Below are 24,306 nucleotides of genomic sequence, written 5' to 3'. Positions count from 1 at the left end.
TTATTGGTTGTCTTGGGTTCATAAGAACAATTTATAGAAAAATAAAGCCAGACTCCAGCTCCCCAAGAGATGACTAATCTCTGTTTTACATGGCTCTACGATTGCTGAGTTAAACAGAAAAAAAGTGTGGACATTAGTTAGAAGCAATGTTTCCTGTTCATTTGTAGTTAAATTATCCAGAATCCTTTCCACAATAAAGTAACTATAAGAAAGAAAATATTACCTGGGTATAAAGGAGGTGTATTAATTGGCTGTTAGGATAAAACAGAGTAATTCTGTTAAAAATAAATAAGATTCTATATTTTCAATTTATGGAATATTGTATATATTGTTATTTCCTTAACTACGTTCTTACCTCATTCGCTGTTTCGCCACCTAGAAGAGAGGAAGAAGAGGGGAGGGAGGATGAAGGTTAATCAACAGCAGTGTTTTTTACAATTCCCACAGCAAGCTCAGCTGGTATATTTCCTCCATCAGGAACACATTTTACAATATTTATTTCTAATAAAATGGAGCTTATCTAGCTTTTAGTTTGCATCAAACCCTTCGGCTTAGCACAGAAGGGAGGAGCTGAAAACATGCATATACAGAAGTAGACAGAAAAAATGACTTCACTAATAAAGACACAATTTGTAAATGTTTATAATGGCCCGAGTGATGCCAGTGAATTATCTCATTAACTGTAAATAAAAAGGTTTCGGAGAAATCCCACAGATATTTAACCTCCCTGGAGTAAGAGTATTCCCAAAAGCCAAAGGAAATGATCATGGACCCATGAATCATATTCAAACACAAATCAATTTTCACTTCTCATATGGTGATATTGAAGAGAAAATTCTGAAACCAGACTAACTGCATCCACTAAATCTCTCTCAAGCACCATCTAGAATATGAGTAAATGTGCATATCACATAGGAATGTGATACTCGCCACTGTACATATATTCTTTTTACTCACCTTCAGGTAAGGAGACAGGAGGAGGCTGAAGAGGCGTGTTTCCAGTCCAGGGTGGCTGAGGCCTAGCGGGTGTTTGAGGGTAAGATGGCACTGAGGGCTCGTGATACGGGCTCTCTGGGTAAACAGGTGGACGTGGTTGGTGATGAGGTGTCTCTGGCATGGTCCGAGGAGGCTCGGGGTATGTGGGGTTCTGAGAAAGGAAAGAGTCGACTTCTGTGAGCTCGTCTCCCTCTAGCTCACGGAGTGTGATCTGGACGTCTGACCGAGAATAGGTGTAGCCATGGCCTGCTGGACAGATCTCCTTAAAGTGATCTGTGAATATGAATTAAAAATGTAAGATATACGCTCGTATTGTCACACTATTACACAATATTCTTATATACAACACACAGCCTAGATAATAACATTCAAACAGTTATGGCTGAAAGATTTTTATCCATCCATTTATCCAATCTATTCTGTCTATCTACACAAGGTTGCAGAGAACCTATACCAGAGACTCTGGGCCCAAGGTGGGGCAAGTCTACAACAAATATCTTTGGACAGGGGGAGGACACTGGAGTACCCTGGGAAAGTCCACAAAGTACAGGAAGAACACGCAAATTCCACACACAGAGAAGAAATGAGAATCGAACCCCCAACCCTGTGGGTGCGAGGCAAAAGTGTTAACCACTAAGCCATTGTGCCCCAATTATGTAACATAATAATAGATCACAGAAATGAATGATTATTATACCTTTATTGATTAGTTTAAAGCTATTAATGAGACCATGTAAATTGTTGGTTGCTGGTTGCTTCTTGATTAAACTTTCCTCTAGCACCATGGACACTGAACAGATGACGGCAGTTTTGAGCAGAAAAAAAAAACACACTTCGAACTTCTGGTTCTATCTAATCATCTGTAAATATTCTGTTTCTCACTCCACGAATAAGACCACAGATGGTAAATGAAATAATAATAATAATAATAAAAAAAGAAATCTGTGAAGGCTGTGAAAACTCGTTCCTTCTTCTCTTTCCAGAGAGGGAAATTTACATAAATGCATGTGATTGGAGGATCTGCTGCAGAAGCCACAATGGTTCAAGTCTAGTAAATTAGAGTCACTGAACCACAGGCAGTTTTTTCCATATGTTGATTGTTTCAGCTACAGTATTTTTTATGTTGTTGGATCTCCTGACACACATTAATGGGCATCTGGAGCGCGGTCTGCAAGTCGGCAACCCCTACTCCAGACTAACAGTGATGAGACCTTGATGTAACTGGATGCTGGTTTGAATTCTAACACTCAGTCCATCTGAGCAACTAACATCTATTACATTAAAGGGCAAAAAATATTTTGCGTGCTTGCAGCCTAAGCCAGACACATCGTGCACTACCCTCAGTCACATTGTATTTGTTATATGAACTGTGAATAGAAATTTTAGAAATCTCTTTTGGCTCACGAAGGTCAGACACTAGCACACGCAGTATAAATTAGGAGAATTTAATTTCACATAAAAGACAGCAGCTGGTACCAGAAACACAGTGGTACTGTACACAGTAGATTTCATGCAGGTTTTTATCCTTTCATCAAGTCCAAATTGTCTCCCCTCCTCCAATAGTGCTTTAAAAGTAGAGAAGCTAACTCAAAGTATCCCAGATCTTCATTCCTATGTGTTATATTGATTCACACCGCCTCAAAGGAACAGATGGAATGTGAAGGGAGGTCTAACATAATGGACTGAGTGTAAATCTATGTGATCACAGACTTCCCTTTTTATTTATACTGTCCATAGTTCATTCTCCCGCACTCCCATGGTAACAGATCTGTGACGCAGTCCATGAATCACTTCATTAGCACACACACGACGCGCATAATTCTTATATTCACTTTGAAGATAAAATCAGGAGCAGGAAAAGGGATGTTTAGTTAGAATGTTTAAGTTCAGGTTTTGTGGAGAATAGATTTCCTTTTTGTGCTAAACTCACTTGGACTATTAATAGTGTTTAAGTTGCAGCGTTATAGTATTATGACCTGAATATGTTTGCTTATTTTTTGCTTGGTCATGAACAATTTGCTTAAGTCACATACCTGTGTCAGGTAATGGGCACCTCTCACAGGCCGAGCCCCAGGCCTTTCCCACACGGCTGCAACAGCAGATTTGCTTGGTGATTTTCTGGGCCAGTGGATGGCTACATGAGCCTGGTAATATGGAACGGTAGCACGAGGCTTGCTCCACTGACACCGCTTTATCGGCTGTAAACATCACAAGCACAAAATTGCATTCTACGTCACTGCAAGCATGTAGGTTGATAAATGTAAACATGAGAACCACCTAGTACACAATACACAACTGACAATTAAAGCATAATGCATCGTGTATCTAGATTTTAACCACATTTATTTACATTTATAGCCAAGAACATTTTTGATTGGTCAGACTGAATGCATTGCCCGTGAATATGCAAATCAGCTTTATAAATTCAAAGTTAAAAATTTATTACAAATGTATTGTTTACAAATGCATTTACATTTTTTGTGTAAGGGTTTATAAAATAACAAAGGGCGAACAGTGTCTAAGATTAAATGCAATAAGAGTCAGTGAATCGCTGTCACACTTAATTTCAAAACATTCTATCCAATTTTTTAAAGGACTCTAAATGTATGATCAGAAGAGAAAACATGATGAAATATGATATGAGTAGAGTGCAGAAAAAAATCACACACTGGTTGTTTTTGGAAATTCAGGACTGAAGGTTGTGAGTTGAAATCTCAGCCTTTTCAAGTAACCACCGCTAGGCTTTAAAACTCAGCTGCTTGATTTTTATCCTCTCTTATTTGTGAAAAAGATGTAGAACTTTAGTGTCAGGGTCTTATTTTGATAACAGATTATACATCATTTTTTCAGCTGTGGAAATATCTGCCTTTAAATTTTCATACTTTTCCTGTCCTTTATTTAGTTTGCTGTATGCTGAGTGTGTGGTGTGTGTATGTGTGTGTGTGGTGTAACTCACAGACACACTGACTGCGCGCAGCGTCCAGCATGTATCCAGGCTTACAAGTGCACCTGTAGCTGCCTTTGGTGTTCAGACACTCAGCATGTTTGCACACTCCAGGAAACAGACACTCGTTGATATCTGACATTACAGGAACAGAACGTAAGAATGAAACAGTTCAAGATTGGGAATCTTATCCTGTATTATACAGGTACCTGATACCGGTTATTATAACAACCAGGAGTATAAAATCAAACACATCTCTCAACGTTTTATTTTTTTTTTTTGTCTTGCCATCGTATTGACAATTTGGATTAGGAAATCTGAATGATGAACGATACATGAGAATGTTTCTGAGAACGTGTATTCGAGAGCGATTTCTTTGTTATCATTATGCCTTGATAAGTGTCCAAGCTCTACACTGGCGAGACAGTTTTGATCAAAGACGTGAGAGCGCGCTGGAGTGGAGTAAGGAATATGATACCGATGAGGAGTTGACATGAGTTCACTCTCTTACATGCACACGCTCACATTTATTTGTGAACAACATGCAATAGGTGAGAAGAATCGAACCTGGCACTCGTATATAAACACATTGCTTTAAACTGATGTTAACCCAGTGCCAATAAAAATACAAAAATCTATTAAACTCAAGTATGAATGGAAAATGGATTTGTTCTTTTTTCTGTGCACATGTGGATGACTTTAACTTTAACTTTAACGTCGTATTGAACTAAACAAAAGTCTCTTAGCCTGATTATAAATACAACTTAATCACGTAAGTATTAATGATCCGATTGCTATACTGTATATTTATGCGCTCCTTCTAATATATTATCGTTTCTATAAGAGAATGCGGTGAAGGTGAAGTACGTGCCATTGGCTATTTGTAATGGTCAACACTATGACTGATGGATGGAGAGCTTTGTGGTTTCTCTGTGACATAACAAGCTGAATTACCTTCAAGTCAGAGAGAAAAAAGAGCAGCGGCTAAAGGACTGATTATTTGCAGCTGCTCTGACATAAGTGATACGTTTCACAGATGTTCCTAAACATCCATAATTATATATGGATAAAATTAATAATGTTTCATCCTTTAGTAAATAACATTCATTGCTGGTGAATTGCTGTGGTATAAGGATAATAAAATGCTGTTATAAGAAAAGGATCAACTTCTCCACTTCTTGCCAGGACTCATTATGCCATTGCGTAGTTGATTCTTTTCCTACAACAGCACATCCTGTAATATATAGAATAATATTAGTCTGTTTTTTGTTTGATAATCTTATTCAATGTTTTACATATCTATCACAAATACAAATGTACACATTTGTCATTAATTGTATTGTTCTCTAAGACAGAGTTTCTTCTGCCTTGTACAATAGGGAAAAAGCAAAGCAGACCAACCTCACCTGCATTGACACCATTGTTGAGGTTTAACATTTATGAGTGTTAAAAAATTATGAACCATTAGTTGCACATTTAGAACATTTGTGTATTAGTAATAACAAAACAGCATCAAGCTCACATCCATGGCTTTGGTGGGTTATTATTTCACTACTCTTTAATGATGTGGTCTGCTTCTGTGAAGAAAGGCATGGTGTTAAGTTGCTCGCATGCCATATTCTCTGGAGACATAACAACTATTTAGCAGAGCTGGAAGCTGCTCTTCTCAGTAGTGATAACTCTCTGCCATTTTCCATCAGGCAGGAAGGAGATAGAGAGACTGATGGGAAATCCAGCTGCCCTTGATGGAGATGAAGAAAAAGGTTTGAGGGGTCTGTAGAGCTGGCAAGCTTTTGAAGTGACTCTTATGCACACTGTGTATCGCCGAGCCTGTACGAGTGGAACAGGGAGCAGTGAATCATGGCTATAATATGAACTGCAGGATATGACACATGTCCAAGACTGATGTGACATTCGAATGCAATGTGTGTGTGTTTGTGTGTATGTGTGTGTAAATGTATGTATGAATTTGTGTGTGTGTGTGTGTGTGTGTGTGTGTGTGTGTGTGTGTGTGTGTGTGTGTGTGTGTGTGTGTGTGTGTGTGTGTGTGTGTGTGTGTGTGGCATACACACACACACACACACACACACACACACACACACACACAGCTTGGCTGAAAAGTCATCAACCTGACAATGACAGAAACCCACAACTAACAGCTCTCTGTGCTCTGGCAGGCCATCTGACGGGGCGAAATGATCCTTTTTTTTGGATAAGAGAGATGCACATGAACAAGACTTTGAAGCCAGCTAAAAAACATTGTGAATAACTGTCAGCTTAGTTTTGGAGCATCCTGAAAATGCAAACGCTGTAAGGAGAAACATCTTGAAGTGATCAGAATGAAGGGAACTGAGTCAAAGCAGGATAAATGACTCAGGCAATTTTTGACACCAGTTCAGATGGCATGTGTCTGTCTCCGCAACACTGCACTGCAAGTTTAAATGTGGGTCCTTCCATGGAAATGGAAACAGCATAAGAATGAATGGCCAAATTCATCCCAAATCAATACAAAATGCTTTAAGGAGCACAGTCAGTTTTTTCCAAAGGCCAACTTAGTTTCTGGATTTGAATCTGTAGTCTGAATCAAACGGGGCAGTCAACATGTGCAAACCGGAGAAATATTTTGAAAGGAAAACTTCAAAGACTCCTTTACTAGATTCTCTGTCCTTGTCATAATGTACTGGAAAATATTGTTGCTGTTATCAAATATTAATCATAAGAAGGTTGTTGAGTCTAAAATAAGGGGTTTTGTTAAAATGACACCATGACTTCATATGATATGCTGTCAAAATGATATTGGGTGCCATAAAGTATGGAAAGAAAGGTGTTTTTATTCATGAAAACTTTTATTTTCTTTTATCATTGTCAGTTGTTTTTATATTAACATGTGTATAAATTTACACAAACACACACTGCCTTGCTCACAGTCACTGAAATTCTGCTTGAGCACATGTGTTCTCAATCACACACATACTCATACAAGAGACTCTCATTCACAACCAAATAGTGAAGTATGCATACAGTTTTGTCTGTGTACATCTGACTATATCAAACCTGCTGTTATTGCTGGATTTTCTGATTTGACCTGCATTTCTTCACTTGTGTTTATTCCCTGTGGATACTTACTAGTCTGTTTGCTCCTCGTCTAACTGTTGCCTGTGTTGGATTAATTGATCCATGTGCCATTAAAGCTGTTTGCATCTGCATTTTTGAACCCGTTATGTATATGACGCTAGGAGATTACCTCATGCTAATTACTGTATTGCATGTCTAGAACACAGAAAAATAGATAACTTCACTAATGAGTTAAAACATATTAATAAATTCCTCATTATGCCAAATTATACCTTTCCTGTACAGGAACAAACTGAAATCACCATTATGACCATTTTTTCCTACTAATGTAAGTGTAAACTCTCAGTAAGACAAGTGGCTTACAGAAGAAGTCCATGTGTATACTAGCTTTGTTGGCAAACATTTATTTTTACTTGCAGTAGATAGATGATTGTGTGTGTGCTAACCTTAGCTCAACCTCTCTGAACCAGCCATTGTGTTCCCAATGGTATCTTTTCACATAATTCACAATTATTTTATAAAGGTCTGATGGGATATTTATGAATGTTTGAGGATGCGCATGGAACCTTTATGGCGTAATCTAACCCAAAAACTTGGACTAAAAACCTCTTTCCCGTCAGTCCTTGAAAACATGACGCTTTCATTAGGATTCTTAAAAGTCCACCTGGACGTATGAAATTGCACAGTCATACGCATACTGTATGTCAGAAAAAAAACCCCGGTCAAGCGCTACTGAACAATCTCGCATTACTTACCTTGACAATGAGTTGAATTCATTCTTTTATAGCCTTTAGGGCATTCCACTAGGCCATTTGCAATCACTGCATACGCTGTATAGAAAGAAAGAAGAGAGAATGTAAGAAACTGAAGTAAAAATTATTGTTCTCATCCTGGCAGAATGCAGAAGAGGTCTATCAGTTGGCCACATGAGATGTAAGAGATATGTAACTGGTCCTCATGATTTTCATTTATAGTTTTACACCACATAGAGCACAACCAGATACACATGTCAAGCCCCGAGTTTAAAAAAGGGCTAAAATTCACACGGGAAAACTTACCGCACAAAATAGATTCTAGTCTACTGAAGTCATCTGTTTAATATGTATATTCAGTATGTAACATAATAAGTGCCAAACAAAGCAACAAAACCACTATTGTACAGAAAAAGGCAGCATGATATAGCATGTCCCTGGTACAAACACAGAGGTTTAAATAATTGGACGTAACAACCAACAATTAAAAAACAGAAGCAATTGTAATCACATTGGATTTGACAGGAAGTGGACCATTAATCCTGCACTTTCAAACATTTAATATATGATAGATTCAAGGAAGAACTAGCACATTATATATCACAATATCACCGAAAAGACAGCAGTAATGTTTCTACACAAGGCTCTTAAGGATATACAAACTTTTAAAAAACAGAAAAATAAATAAATAAATAATTAACAAGCTAGCTAAAACTAATTTGCATTCTTACACTACTTTATTAAAATTGAGTAAGGACACACAAGATCTGGAGGAAATGCTGACTAACCAGTCGAGATGACAATTCCATTGGTATTCCATAGCATGTAAAAATGACGGAATATATTATTACAGAACATATTACTTCAAAATACAGATGGCTACATTACAATGGAGTAAACTAACAACTCAAATGTTGAAACAGCTGAAAAGTAATTAATCACTAAAATCTATGTTTGTTTAGTCTACAAGACAAACATTTTCTCATTTTAGAAAACAACTAATGTCTCAAAGCCATGCTAGTTTAAGCTCTGTACCTTTATTTGGCTTCAGTGTATTTCATTTAAAATTAATTTTCTGTGTTAATAATGCACTTACAGTACATATGGATCAGCTTATACCTGTCACAAGCAGCTAAGCTATTTGAATCATATCACTTGTAATAAACTATTTTATGTAACACCATAGTCCTGGAGAAACGCTGTTTCATTTCACAATGTACTGTGTCAGCTACTGTACAGTATATATGGTTGAAATGACAATAAAAGCTTTTTGACTTGACTTGAATTGACTCGACAATTAACGGTAGGTAGTTACTATGCTGTAACCTGCAGTAGTACCACTGATAAAAACAATATTGTTTATTTTTCTTAAAATGCACAATATATTTTTAGTTTTTTAACAATTAATTTAGTTATCAATCACTAGTCATAATAAGTCATCAGGTCAACAACCTGCTTTCTGTTTGCATTGAAGTTGCTGGGAGTTAAATCAATTTCCTGATTCCAGACACTAAAAACCGGTCCAATGGTTCCCAATGGTTTGGAGTCGATTGCAAAACGAAATAAATTTAGCACTGAAGTGTTTTTGATAGCAAGGTAGCTAGTGTATTTTGACAATTATTTAGAATTTCACTGGTTGAGAAAAGATCAGGGCTAGAACCAGATCTGGGTTAAACAGTTTTCCTGTGATTTAGACTATTGGTCCAGTGGTTTCCATGAAGAACATCAGTAATATTGGACTTTAATCATAAAATGCCTACAGTATAATTTCCAACATAAGTGAATGAGTAAAAAAAGAAGCTAGGATAATGTGGTGCTTTGCATGTCCAGAGCTGGACACTAGAGACTACAGTACAAACACTAGAGGATTAAACCAGTCCTATAATAAAGTCCACCACCCCATGTTTGTATGTCATCAGCAGTGGGTAAGAGGAGGAATCCAATCTCTCTTCGAGCTAGTGATAATAGAGGAAGCTTCTCTATTTGTTTCATTTTCCTCCCAAGTGACAACTGTTCACTCCAACTCAAGCTACACTGCCAACGATCTGTCCTTCTGGGAGTATGCTGACCTTTTGCATAAACTGAAGGACATTGCAGAGGAAGCAGTTATGGTCAAGGTGAGTCTAAAACAACAGCTCAAATGAAAAATGTTAGGAATGTCTTACAATAAGATTCAACTGAAGTTAATCATAGTAGACTAAACTGAGTTCAAACAGACCACAGGTTTAAAAACGGTCTCATACTGATGCTAAAGTTTTGCGAAGTGATTTATCATCGATTCATGTTCTTAATCATAAAACCAAAAGTCAATCAAGTTGTCGTTTAGTTTAATGGGACCCTTAGCTGAACTGGGGCAGTTCTCTTTACTTTGCTACTCATATTCCAGTTCAGATATAGGGCAGAGCGTATCAGGTAGCATAGCGGTCGGGAATCATAGCCGATTATGTGAATAATAGCTGCTAAAACCCTGTTTCACCAGTAATCTCATCCTGCGCCCTGGTATTGGGGAGTTTTAGTGTCAGAGGAGTCTCTGATCCCCATAATTGCTGCATTGGGCCAATGCAGTTCAAAAACGGTCTCAAAAACAGAGAAAAAAGAGCTAAACACTCTAGGAGATAAATGTTAAAAAGAGGAGCTAGGGAGAGACTGAGAAGCTTGTCTTTAAAAAAGAGAAAAGCATATCTGAAAAATAACCATGGAAATTAGGTGTGTTTCAGTTTTATGTTTTTTAAGAAGAAATAAGTGATCACTGCATTTGTATGTATCAAGCTTGTTGACAGACACCACATTACTCCACAACGATTATAATTACTGACACCATCGGTGTGTCTGCATGCAGTTGTGTACTACAGTATATCATGCTCTTGACAACAAGAACCATGAGCGCCTTTAATGTGCCATGTAAGGAGCATCCAGAATGACACAGGTAACAGAACATGAAAATATTATTCAGAATGAACAGATAACGTGCTCTAAATTAATACACACTCTTATTTTTTTCTCTTTTAAAAAACGTTTTCCAGTAATGTTAGCATCAGAAGCATGTCGTACTGTGTATCAATGTGTACGTGACATAAAATTTTAATTTTAATCTTGAATTTAGTTGAGAAATATAAACTTTAGTGACATAACTAAAGTTGAGGAACTGAGACAGAATTTAGAGACCATGCTGACCTGGTGTCAATATTTCTCCAGAGAAATAGTTGTGGGAAAGAAAAAAAAATTCTGAATATTGTGGTCCTGAGCTGTAGTTCAAAAAGATGTGGAGGTCTTGGAGGAAGCATGGATTTGCTCCACCCTCCCTGGCTGGTTGTTGTTTGATAAGGTCACGCTAGCTAATGGGTGGGGAAAATTGAGGAGGAAAATGAAGGAAATCTGAATACAGATATTTGGAGGTTAAAATCCAAAGTTACAAATACCCTTAGACACGTTTACGTAGCACTTTTGTGTTATTTGCACACATTAGGTTTTGTCTATTCTTATTTACAGCAATGCTATTAACCATAAAATGCTGTTTTTTAAGTGGTGCAATCATGGAATTACCACACAGGAGGCAGGCATGATATTAGGTGATTAATGGATGGCTCTTTAAGTGAAAGAGGATTAGAAAGCAGGCATGCAATCTCAAGCATATGAGGATTCATTGATAAAAACTGATTGATGGTTTCAAGCTATCACCAAGAGGATCACCCTGTAGAGTGGAGAGTGCTACATTACTTCAAAAATAACCTTACAGGTGCCATGAGAGCTTCCCTTCAAGACCTAGAGTTCTTTACAAGAGCCATTCATTCAACCCAAAAGCATCAGGAGGGAGTAGAGTGTGAGTAGGAGGACAGACAACAGCTTTCCTTAAGTGTTCTATATCTGTAGACATGTAGGCTGAGCTGAGAGCTCTGGGAAATGGGGAAAGAAAAGGGTCAATGATGAGTGAAGATTTCCATGGTGATCTTAATAATACTACAGTGCTGAGAAATGCTGAATTCTGCTTATAAGTTGCTGTTTATTCTTCTTTAAAAGCGGCTCCGATAGTACACAGAGTATATTACTGTACTTGATCTGATACTTGATAGCAATTGAATATAATACAAATATATATAATATTTTCTATGTAATATATTAAAATATTAGAATACCTATAATAACACAGGGACTTCTATAGCAGATAAAGGATTTTAGAAATGAAATGTAAAAAAAACTCTTTACCAAAGTCCAAAAATGTCAGGGATGCGGGGATAAAAACAGACCCGAATGCAGAGTAGCGTAAAAATAAACAGGTTTAATAACTAAAATAACAAAACAAGGACAAAGACGTGACAAAAGACGACACACGAGATGGTGTTTCACCCATTCAGCGTTATATCTCATATGAAACTAGACATTAAGGGCCTTGAAAATTTTATAAATTAAGAAGAATAAACTTCTGAGATTTTTTTTTCCGTTATCATTTCTATGCTTACCTTGATCGCTAGTGATTTATATATTCATAGACCCCCCCCTTTTCTCCACACAAATGTTTATATTTTCAAAGTAAACGGTGATGTCAAACCCAATTCTACTCCCAGAGATGCCTCAAGTGTTTGTTGATAAGTCTCTAAAATTAGAAGATATTATCTTCAACCACTAGAATTCTGTCTAAGGTTTTCAACTCACACTGGAAGCCAGCAATGTCCTGACGAATTTCATGTCAGACTTGCAAAGACAAATAAATTAATTTGCTTATACTGATTAAAATTGACAGATAAGATGATTTCCGTTACACCAGTGTATTTATAAAAAAAAAAAAAAAAAAAAAAAAGAGTTAATTGTAGATATGGTGATGTTTTCTATGCGAAGATGTCTATTTATTACAAGGCATCTCCATGGTCAGTTCAATGTACAGCAGTTTTAGACATGGGGTATTCTTCAAGATGAAAGGAACTCAAAGAAAAAAAAAAGAAAATGAAAGAAAGGAATGAGAAAACAGCTTATTTTTGCTATAAAGTAAGAAATAACAGGAACTAACATTGGAGGTTTGATGATTAATTAATGAAAAAAATGGATTTGCTGCAATTGCTGTAGTATAAGAGGAAATTAACACCTCAAGACTTTGCTGTTATTTAAAACGACCAAAGGGTTGATTATTTTCACACACGCTGCTGTATTTTATTCCTTATATAATGAAAGAGCACTTTCCAGATAGAAAAAAAAACCCACCAAAGCCGTCTGGTAAATATCTAATGCTTAAAGTCAAAAAGTGATGAGACCATATTTTGATTTAACTTCCTTTTACTCTTTACTGCTTGTTCTAAAACATTTTTTATATTTAGAAACTTTACACAGTACAGCATGCACGTGCCAAAACTAAGAGAGCGCAAAGCTCTTTAATCAGTTGTTTTCATTTCCCGATCAGGCAAATGAGAAAGTCGTCGCCATTTAATCTCACAGCCTGTGCAGTCACCCTGTTTTTCCACTGACTAAGCCTGATTAGAAGAAGTCACTTTTTCAAAGGAAACATTTACTTTTTCCACAAAACTAAAGCTTTAGCCATAAACAACTGCACTTTAGGAAATGATAAACTGTTTTAAGTTTGCTCACTAATGAATCAAAAGAAAGTTCCCTGGAACTTTAATATGAAGAATCCATCTGATTTGTTTGCTTTTTAACAGCTGTACTATAGTATAATACTTCAGCTCTATTTGAAAACAAATGTTCTTTCAACTCGCAGGGCTGAAGAAGATGTTTTCTCGTGCTCTAGTGTATGCCTGTCAACATCACTGCATCACTGATTCCATCGTTAACATTAATAATACATAAAGAGATAGAAGAGAGGTGTTTTATTCTCCACACAGGCCATTTAACTTAATTATTCAAAGATCTAAAAAAAAACTTCAGCTAAAAAGTAATCGAAAGCTAAAAAGTAACATGCGAGGCACACGTAACAATTATGATCTCATTAGAAACACACTTCAACATTTATTGTGATTTATTGTGTCTTTTCTATGCTGTCACAGTCTCTTGCAAATGAAAAATAGACTTTACTGCTAATTATGTTGAGCCACAATAAGAAAAAAATCCAGATAACAGATCAAATTTCCTAGTCCAATAACACAGGCAAATGAAAATGTTGTGGCAAAATATTTCTCTCAATTTCTGTCAATACTTTAAATAAAATTAGCATACTATTTGTTTGTTTACATTTTGACCCATAAGTCAAGTTCCTGATTTTGTTGGTCATTTACAAGTATGTCATGCTTGATCATGCCTCAGCTTGCAGACGTGTCATTGATTAATGGTACATTAAGCTGATTGCTACAGCTTCTTCTCCACTAAGGAGTGAATGATTGAGAAAAGAGTGTTATGTGGAACCATATGCATTCAACCTGTACTCCACACCAGTGTGTAATCCGTATCAGACAAAATCATTGATGATTTGCGAATGTTTAATGAGATAGATATGGTACTACATTCACATCACTATATATAATCCAAATTCATGCTTCCTCTTTCAATATGAAGTAAAATATGCTGATAGTCGGATTGGTAAACCTAAGGTACAGCGTGTGATAGACTGTCATCCGATCCAGAGTGTATTCCTGCCCCTAGTGTTGCTGAGACAGGCTCTTAATCCACCCCAGCCCTGTCCAGTATAAAGCACTTACTGTACTAAAGATAAATTAATAAATCCTCGATGGTTCAGCCATAAGATTGCGACCATTATGGCAGAAAGAAAAAGCACTTCAGCATTTAGAGACAGTATGTTCTAGCCCAGAAAAAGCATTCTTAAAAAAAAGGTTGGTTGTACTATAAACAAGGACCATTAAATCCCAATCATTCAGCCATTCAGATGAATACTGCCTCAAGATCATGCCTGGATAATGCCAGTTATTTAGGGTGTAATCTTGTACTGTAAATTCTTGAATAAATCACAGCACATAAGGTATGTAGGCTTAATAAATAGATGAGGAAAGGTTTCTGATTTGGAGGAGTGACCCAGGAGTCAGACTGGCACATCATACCCTATAATTGGTGATAGCTTATCGTCTCCTGTGGAAAGTTTTTATTTATTTATCTATTTATTTGAGAGGTTTAAATGGCCTTTAGCATTTATGTTTGGATAGTCTGAGCCAAGTGATGACCCAGAAAGCACAGTGTCACCTGGTGGCAGACTTATCGGCCTTTATTTTCATACTGTAGGATGGGATTTGATGGAAACATACATAAAGATGTCCCTATAAAATTATAGGAGACTCATAACAATGTCAATTTCAAATTCTATTGTCATTATATTATATTGTCAAAATACAGATGTCTTGAGAGTCCAAAAAATGTAAAACAAATTTACAATGCCTGCGCTAATAAATACTTTGCTCACAGATTCTGTGGAAATATTTGTAGTGTGTTGCATCAGATCATTTTTTTCATTTTAAAGACCCTTGTCTCTAATGGTTTACATGTCATCCAGTAAGCTTTCAGTGCCTCAGTCACCTTTAATGACCCTGTAGACACAAGAGATTGAATCAAATCTACTGTAGCACCGGTGACCTGGACTGTAAAACTGCGTCCAATTGGCAAAGACACTGATACAGATGCAAACAATCCTCCAGCAATTCAATTAGTTTTAACCTGAAACTCTCTGGCCATGCCAATCAATCCTCTCAGTGGCACACTGAATCCACTGGAATCACAGTAATGCACAATGACTCAATTCTCATGGATAAGAATGCCATGTCTTTCACGCTATCCCGTTAAGTCTCCAAGACGCCATCTTAACTACTCCAAAATATACTTGCCTTACTCAAGCTCAAAGACCTTATTTAAAAACTCTTAGAAACCGATAACCTTTAAACAATATACAGAATGTGATGCCTTGATAAGAACCTTAAGATTCAAAACAGGAGCATACGTTTAGTCTCATCAAGACCCGAGAAGATAAAGAGCACTGATAAGTCCTTCGGTCCATTGCTGATGCGCGAATCCAAGAAAAAGCAAAGACTTAGGTCCAAGACATGAATATGATCTCTGTATCTCAGTCTCTCTCTCTCTCTCTCTCTCTCTCTCTCTCTCTCTCTCTCTCTCTCTCTCTCTCTCTCCCCCGCTCACTCTCTCTTTCTACCAGTTTTTTATCTCTCTCTTGATATTTCAGCCTGGTGTTCATTACAGGCCGGAATTTGCAACATCTGAGATGGTAATGCATTACTTCCGTCAAGGACGTAGCCTCCCTTGCAAGATGGGAATGACAAGCTCTCTTGACTGTCATCACTTTCATTAGACTTGCTCCACAAGCTGTGTACCTCATAACCCCGTCTTCACCCAACCACAATGCTTCTTCTGCTCACAGAAAAAAAAATAAAGGAAAAAATTGTCAAAATAAAACACGTTCCAAAGAAAATGCTGGCTTGGCTAGTATATTGTAGTAGGGAGTATTTCTGTTACAAGGTAATCACAAGACCTGAACCACCTTAATTAACCTGGGATTTACTAATAACAATACTAGCTAAATTAAAAATATATCTTACAAAGGTGTTAAACTGGCATTTTTATATGAAGATCCTTATTTTAGTGTAACCAGCAATGTGAGAACAGCACATCTGAATTAATTATGCGATCCTGATATAAGTTGGTTTCAGCAGCTGCATTGCTTCTTTCAGCGTTATTCCATATTATGATTAACATTTCTATTAAAATATAGTACTGGAGCTCAGCTCAGCTTTCTGTTGACATAAATCAAAGCTCAAGTAAGAAGCCCTAATATTACAGCTTATATTATTTCATAGACACTTTAAGGACAATAATTAAAACCATATGCATTTATGCATAATTAGGTATATGTTTATACATTATTTTTCACTTATATTATATATTTCACTTATAGTTTTTTTTATATATAGTTTATATTTTTTTATTTGTCTACCTCCTTTTGGTTATATTTTCTATCCCAAATTGCATTCCTTATGTTTGAATACCGGACAGATGCAAAACGCGTTTCACTGCATGTCGTACTATGTATGTATTTGTATGTGACAAATAAAATTTGAATTGATTTGATTCTAATCAATGCAATGGATATTCCATAATTCCCTCGACTTTCGACTTTTGAAAGCATTCGACTTTTTGAATGCTTTCCCACATTTACTGTTCCTAATCAATGCACACATCCAACAACATAATAGTCACTGATGTCATTTCGAACGTTCCAAAACCAGCTGTTCAGAATTCTTCTCAAACAAACTGAAAATGAGAGAATGGATGGACACTTCTGCAAATCCAGACTTCAAAGAGCAGGGAGCAGAGACACATCTGGAAAGTTAAGAGATCTAGAAATTCTGGCAGGCAGGGAAAAAAGAGAATAAATATCTGTCAGTGATCTAAAGGCTCCCCACAAGTGAGCTGACGTCTGCATCGGATTATCGGCTATGCTTAATAAGGAAACAAATATGACGGTCTTATGTCTAAAAGTCAGGACGCACAAGTGCATGCTCATGTTGCCTCTTCCTGAAGGGAAAGAATGAAGATCATGAGGACTGTGATGCCACACACATACACGTACACACATATAAGACCCCAATTTTCTAAAGGTCTGCCTTTGACTTATTACATTAATTCAGCACCTGCAATGGAGCAGGTTTGCTTAAAAAAGTTTTGCTTAAGCTTTTTTGAAAATAAGAAAATTTTGCAATTTGAAAGCTATCCATGAGCAGGATAAAGTAAGCTGTGGCAGCAGGGGCATTGTTGAGTGTGTCTGTGGACAGAGACAGAGAGGAGGTGGGTCGAACATGATTCTCACCTGTGTCTCATTTACACCATTATTTGAGAGAGAGAGAGAGAGAGAGAGAGAGAGAGAGAGAGAGAGAGAGAGAGAGAGAGAACATGGACAGAGTGGTAAACACAAGCCCAGAGCTCAGCTAATATTCCACCTGATTCCTACGTTATCCTCTACACCCTTACACATCAGGGTTTCAAAAAGCATAATTGGAGGATGACATTGTCTCCTGTCAATTACAATAACAATAGCTAACAATTCCTAATTGCATCTGTGTGCTAATGTATGTGAAGGAGGGAAAATTTGGCTACACAATGACATGGCATGAGCAGCAGTTCAAAAACAGCTGAACATGTCTGAAACGAAGCAGATATGATCCCTCACCCTGTGCAATAATGGATAACGTGTTAATGGGTGGAAATTGGTGATGAACAATGTGTTCTGAGCAGCTTTCAAAATATTAATGTGATTCTTAAAATTAGTACAAATTTAAGAACATACAGTATTGATCATGGGCTACTGTGAACCATTATCCCACACAAGAGGTTTCTACCATATTTAGTAATATTCTATATTGTCATTTAGAAAATTATTCAGCAATATGGTCAATACCCTTAGTTTTGTTCTCTCACATACACAAATCAATGTCTAGTACATCATGGCAAGGTTTTTTGAATTACATATCTCTTTCCTGTATTTCCACTAACCAGTTTATCATTATAGCTAAACGAGTTAGGTCTATGCTTAAACCCACCCCTACCCTTAACCCTACATATATATGACTGCCGATGTTGTTTTAATTAAAAAAAAATCTACTAAAGCATAGCACAGTATGCCTTACACATTGTCCATTTAATTCCACACACCATAAAGCATGAACACTGCCAGCAGTCAACTTCCATTCTGTATACACAAACTAAACCAGGCTGACTGTAAACTGTGGTTTTTCAAAGGGCTCACAGATTGAAGTTGGCATTTGCTTGTCTTGAGAAGCAATCTCATCAGTCCTTTTTTTTGCCAAACTGCCTTCATCCAAAATAATGCCTTGTTGGATTTGTTTGGTTGCTGACTTTCTAAAGCACAAACTTTTTATAAAGGGAACAAGGTAGGAAATGCACTATATATGCACAGTGTACACCGTCAGTATTGTGAACACAGATGAAGAGGATTCTTGTATATATTTATGTCAGCCCAAAAATTCTAAACTCTAAGTGTCTCTAATCGACTTTAATTTGTTACCATAGATAGTACTGAAAAATACAGACCTTCCTGAAATTAAATATCTAACCATTTTGCCTGTATTTTAACCAGAAGTTAAAGTCTAACATTATAAGCTCTGGATGTCAAAAGAGAATACAAGAAAATTTTACTTGAATATCTCCTTTCAATTGGGATCAATGCCTAAGCGGAACATAATTTCATCATATAATCTGACATGGAGAGCACATTATCACACAGTCTGTTATACAGTTTGGCCAAGATTTATCATGATCATCTTGCATAGTGTGACAAGCAATAATCTTAAAAGACAGTTGAAATCCCACAGTGTTAAATCAGCTATCAGCATGATCCGTGCAAGAAAACCTAGACATGATTAAAAAGTAAATAACATTTCTATGTCATTTTAGTGGAATTTATTGTAGAGAAATTTAGTAAGTGAAGGTGTCAAAATATGTCAGAAAAAAAATATATATATATACATACATCTTGGCTTAAACCTACATTTTCTTCTCTTGTCTGTTGGCTATAATTGAGCCATAGTGACACACTGAGCCATAGTTTTTCCTAGACATACATTATGTGTTAGCTCCTTCTGTTTGAGTGTCTCACCTGGTTTGCTGGGACACTCGGTGCATTTGTGCAAACCCCATGAAGCTCCCACACTGCCACAGCAATCTTCCTGCCTGGTAAAACCTGGCAGAGGCTTCCCACACTGCAACATAAGCACACAAACACACAATAGCACAAATTCCAGCGACTCATGTTTCTGAACAAACACAAGGGTCTTTTCAAGGGGCTGAATGTTACGAAAGGGTTTGGAACAAGCTTTTGAAGCATATTATGAAACTTAGGCCTGTTCTAGAATCAGAGGAGTTACGCAAAACCTATGCAGTATTACAAAACGTATCTCCTTTTCTTTAAGCATACGTCCTTCCTTTTGATACCTGAATGTGTCATTTATATGCTGTGTTTATAACAGCTTACAGATAGATTGTGCCTCTTCACATTAAAAAAAAAAAAGTTGAGAAGCAGCTGAGACCGGTTAGAAAGGACAAAAGCAACCTATTTTTTTCCACTCTCCTCTCCTGGCACACTGCTCATGAATCTGAGCTAACTGCGAGATTAGGATCTGAATTCCTTTTAAATTTATGGGATTTTGGAAGCCAAGTTGCTGTTATGTTAGATATACTACTAGGGCATTGGCAACATCTCTATATTCACTATACTGTACACAAGCTTGTATCTGAATATGAGCATGCTATGTTAAATGGAAAAACTGCTGAGTCATTTAGCTTTCAGTATGTTCTGTTCCTGTCAAGACTGCTAATAGGCCAGACAGAGACAATTAAAAGACAAATACAATATGTACCATTCTGCAGCCAGATCTTTTCAAAGTACACACTTAATATGTTTCAAGCTCTGTTTATCTATATAAAGTAAAAGGCATCCATAAATAAAAAAGACCTTGGTTTAGACATTGAGACCATTTAAACTTAAATATATAACCTTATATAACCTTGTGTGATGTAATGTGTTATAATATTGTGTTGAAGGATCGTATTAGTTACAGCTTGTCTCTTTACCACATTCCAGATGGATGTATAGAGTCATATCCTCTGCCTAAAAGTTCTTGCCCTTTTGGCCCCAAATCATTACACCTCTGCTAATGTGTCTGGAATATGAGAAGGCTAAACTTCACAGGGTGCATAAATTCTAGCTGTGGAGTAAATCTGAATCCTAGCTTTATTCCTGTCTGGCAGAAAGTTATGCTATATCTCTGTTTTATAAAACAAACTGGTATCACTACAATGTCTGAGTGAACTTTCAAATAAAAACAAGGCTGTGATTTAGAGCAATAAAACATAAGAAGAAACTGATCAAAATAAAATCAACAATGAGAAAATATAGTAGACTATGTTATATCCTACAGACCATCATTAGTGTTTTACATTCATTAATATATCCGAAAAATACTAAAGCTTACTGCGTGTGTACAAGGTCTGAACTTGCTTTGCATTAAATCATGAATCTTCTCACTTGTGTTCCCTGGCTAGGTTTGTGAGCCAAGTTAGGTCAGCGTTATTTATATAGAGCATCTCAAGAAAAACAGCTGAATGTAAATGAAGACTGCATTCTCTTCTCCAAATACAATTTAAAATAACGATAACTTGCAGTGGCAGAACAGAAAGTGTTGCTGTTTCACGGCTCCAGTGTCTCTGGTTCCACACTGAGCTCTTGTTACTGTCTGAGTTTCTCTTATTCTCTCCTTATCTGTGCAAGATTCCTCTGGGTTTTCAAGTTTCCTCCCATCTCTCAGAGACCTGCCAGTAGGTGGATTGACTTATCTAGTATTTACAGTAAGTGTGTGTGTGTGTGTGTGTGTGTGTGTGTGTGTGTGTGTGTGTGTGTGTGTGTGTGTGTGTGTGTGTGTGTGTGTGTGTGTGTGTGTGTGATCAAAAGTAATTTATGAGTTATTTATTTTTTTACTGCTTTATCTTTGTTTCCAATTGTACAGTGAAATATTTTTCTGCTCTTTGTATATCACTTCTTGTTGTGTTTGTCATGTGTTGAGTTGCATACTGGCTTACCATTGTTTCTTAATTTGGATTATAGAAAAGTCTAAGCTGACCTCCCGTGCTCTGATGTCTGCTTAGGATTATAACCACGAGTTTCGGAAATGCCTTATAAACATAGTCTGTGTATCTATCCAAACACCTGTGGCTCTTATGTGATACAAACATCAAGAAGTATCTGAGTGTTGTAATCAGGACCATTTACTCTGAGTCCTAATTAGAACTGAGACAAAAGGAGTTGAACTTGGAGACAGGGAAAAGATTCATTAGGGGTCAACGAGAACTGAGCCGAGACCAAGAAACTCAAGCCAATTGAGAACCTTGAAGGAAATTGTTACCTTATGCAATTATAAAGACTGTGTTGTATCAAAATACTGACACACTAACATTCATTCGTGCTGACACAATAAATGGGAATTATCATGAGCCCATGACAAGCTGAGAGTAGCACAATTCAAATACATCTGTACTTTGTGTTCTTTTAGTCAACCCAATTGTGTACTTTTAATCAATCCAATTTGTTTACCTTTCCATCAACTGTTTCTTGGAAACACCTTCCAACATGTCCATTAAGCCTGGTATTTGGCCTGTGGTGGTTCTGCCCATGGTTCTGACCAGTGCTGTGCACGCTGTTCTGCCGGTTGCCATTCCCATAGCCATTGATATTATTATTGCCAGGCTGAGAGCGTTGTTGTACTGAGTGACCAGTTTCAGCTGTTTGGCCCTGTTTGACCCGTGCAACCTGGTGGATCTGAACCTCAGCTTCTGGTGGGTGCTGAACATGTACCTTCACCAGCGAGGGTAAAAGAGAGGCTAAAAAAAACACAAAACAGTCATAACACATTATATAGGAGGGCTATAAACACAACCCTTTTAATGAAAAACAATGTAGAACACACGGTTATTGATGTTTAATTCTGAACTCTATAATTATATTTTATAAATGCTGAATGAAGTGAAAACATAAATGACTGCTTGGATCAGTAAGCAGTAGATAGCACCCGAGAAAATTTTGACATGGCTATACCTGTGTATGAACAACTTCTTGAATTACTTGCTACAACAGCTCTTAAATGGTTCTGTTTCACTTGCTATACAAAGCTTGAGATGCTTGTACAGTGATGTAACAGGGGCCAGATGTGATCCCTGCCACTGAATTAGACTTATTAAAACACAGCACAATGTTCACCAAGCAAATAAGAATGGAATGCAGAGGGTTGAAAGCCACATGAGAGATTCTGCATCTGTTTAATGCTGAAAAGAAAAGAAAAGAAAAGAAAAGAGAAGAAAAGAAAAGAAAAGAGAAGAGAGCAAGTAAGAGTGAGACATGCCAGAAGAAGAATATGTTAATTTCTTGGAATTGAAAATGACAGGCGTTCTTTGTTAGCATGGGTGACACTGGCTTTGGTGAGACATATTCTGTTTTTAATATTTATAATGGGATTTCTGAAATAAAAAAACACTCTGAACAATATGGGCCACTTAAACATGTGTGCAAAATTAGATCCAGATACTGTAAGCATTATCATTTGACTATTTGCCCAATTTTTGATTTATGCAAATGAAAAGAAATTACAAATCTTGCCTGGGAATGCATACTGAGCAAACTTCAAAGAATGTGTCTAAAATGATGATCAGCAAGATGTTTGCAGATGCTGTATTCTTTCCTCTACAATGCTCTTCTGAAATGTGTGAACATATATCAGTATATGAAAGCCACAGTCACAGTGGGGCCATGATTGGGTTTTGAGATCACCTTGCTGGTTGGACAGGGGCAGGGTGTAGACTGAGTGAGCTGCGCCGTCCTGCATTCCGTTGCCATTGGCTTGTCGGCCATTAGAGGGTTTGCTGGGATTCTGAGCTGGAAGGTGACAGAACTTTCCTGTGGAGTTTGATGGGCACCAGCATTCATTTTGCCCAATACACCGTCCTCCATTCAAGCATGGAATCTGACAGAAAACTAGAAGATAAACACAGAGAGTGTAAGTAAACTCATAAACCCCCAATTTTAAATTTTAGAAATTCTAAAAAAAAAAAAAAAAGAAGGCAACATTTTTTATTCTAGTCCTTCAAGTTTGATGTGATTTTGCCTTAAAATAAATACTTGCAAATATTGTAATGATCTTTTGTTTTGGTTTGCAAAGCTTTTAAGTTGTTCTTGAACACTCTGTCTTAAGAGGATTATGAACCCTAAAATCCATCCTCAGGGAAAACACATGAAGCTAGTAGTCATATTTGTGTGAAGAAGGTACTGCCTTAACCTTTGCTTCCTGTAGCTCACAAGACTTTCCTGAGGATTGCTAATAACTTCCTGTATTCCAATAACCAAGCAGAGTCAGTTAACAATTACAGAACTCACAGAGCAATAACCACATGTTCTGTGTTCGTTGGGTCAGATTCATTGAATAATTAATTGATAATAATTTCTTATAAATAACAGAAATAAATAAGCAAATAATACAATAATAAAAAATTATAAATAAGCAAATGACAGAATAAACAAAAAGACCTCGTGTAGTGTATAAACATCAAAATATTTCAAATTACATGCCAGATCTTCTTTTGAACAGACAAAAACATTACAAACCAGACTCATTTTTGCCGTCATGGAGAGCCAGAAAGGAATGATACAGATGAACAGCTGTGGTTTCACAGAGCATCTTTAATTCTCCTTACCTTCTGTCAGCAGTGCCTGTGCCCTATATACCTGTGACCGGGGCATCCGAGCCCCCCAACTGAACCTATTTGCAGTCAGACTTCAAAGAGGCACTATGAAAAATACCTAGGAAGCTTCAGCAATAAAAGGAAGGGCCTTTGTAGTCACCAAACAGTGAAAGCAGTTCTGACCTCAAGAAGGCATATGTTCTCCTCGTTTGAGCAATACTGTTTAAACATATTTTTGAGATAATAGTTGTAGTGAGGCAAAACAGAGATAAAAGCCAAAGAATTGAAACAACCTGTCCTGTCTCTTCTTCATTTTCTCTGCGATAGATCATAAGCCATATT

General features: G+C 36.9%; 1 protein-coding gene across 1 annotated transcript in view; it reads right to left on the bottom strand.

The window, feature by feature from the left end:
* LOC113659518 (latent-transforming growth factor beta-binding protein 2) overlaps positions 1–24,306 on the bottom strand; it is a 99,711-nt gene that overhangs the window by 32,450 nt on the left and 42,955 nt on the right. The window contains exons 6-14 of the mRNA XM_027172341.2: positions 23,057–23,260; positions 21,827–22,113; positions 19,337–19,439; positions 7,771–7,845; positions 3,953–4,075; positions 3,030–3,194; positions 958–1,269; positions 356–375; positions 224–251 (exon numbers count right to left, since the gene is read on the bottom strand). Coding sequence (XP_027028142.1) covers positions 224–251; positions 356–375; positions 958–1,269; positions 3,030–3,194; positions 3,953–4,075; positions 7,771–7,845; positions 19,337–19,439; positions 21,827–22,113; positions 23,057–23,260 — 1,317 coding nt within the window. The remainder of the gene's footprint in view (positions 1–223; positions 252–355; positions 376–957; positions 1,270–3,029; positions 3,195–3,952; positions 4,076–7,770; positions 7,846–19,336; positions 19,440–21,826; positions 22,114–23,056; positions 23,261–24,306) is intronic.

The sequence above is a fragment of the Tachysurus fulvidraco genome, chromosome 12, assembly GCF_022655615.1.
Source record: "Tachysurus fulvidraco isolate hzauxx_2018 chromosome 12, HZAU_PFXX_2.0, whole genome shotgun sequence".
In the NCBI taxonomy this organism is placed as follows: domain Eukaryota; kingdom Metazoa; phylum Chordata; class Actinopteri; order Siluriformes; family Bagridae; genus Tachysurus; species Tachysurus fulvidraco.
The sequence above is the reverse complement of the archived record's forward strand: the minus strand, read 5'-3'. Positions and strand labels throughout refer to the sequence as shown.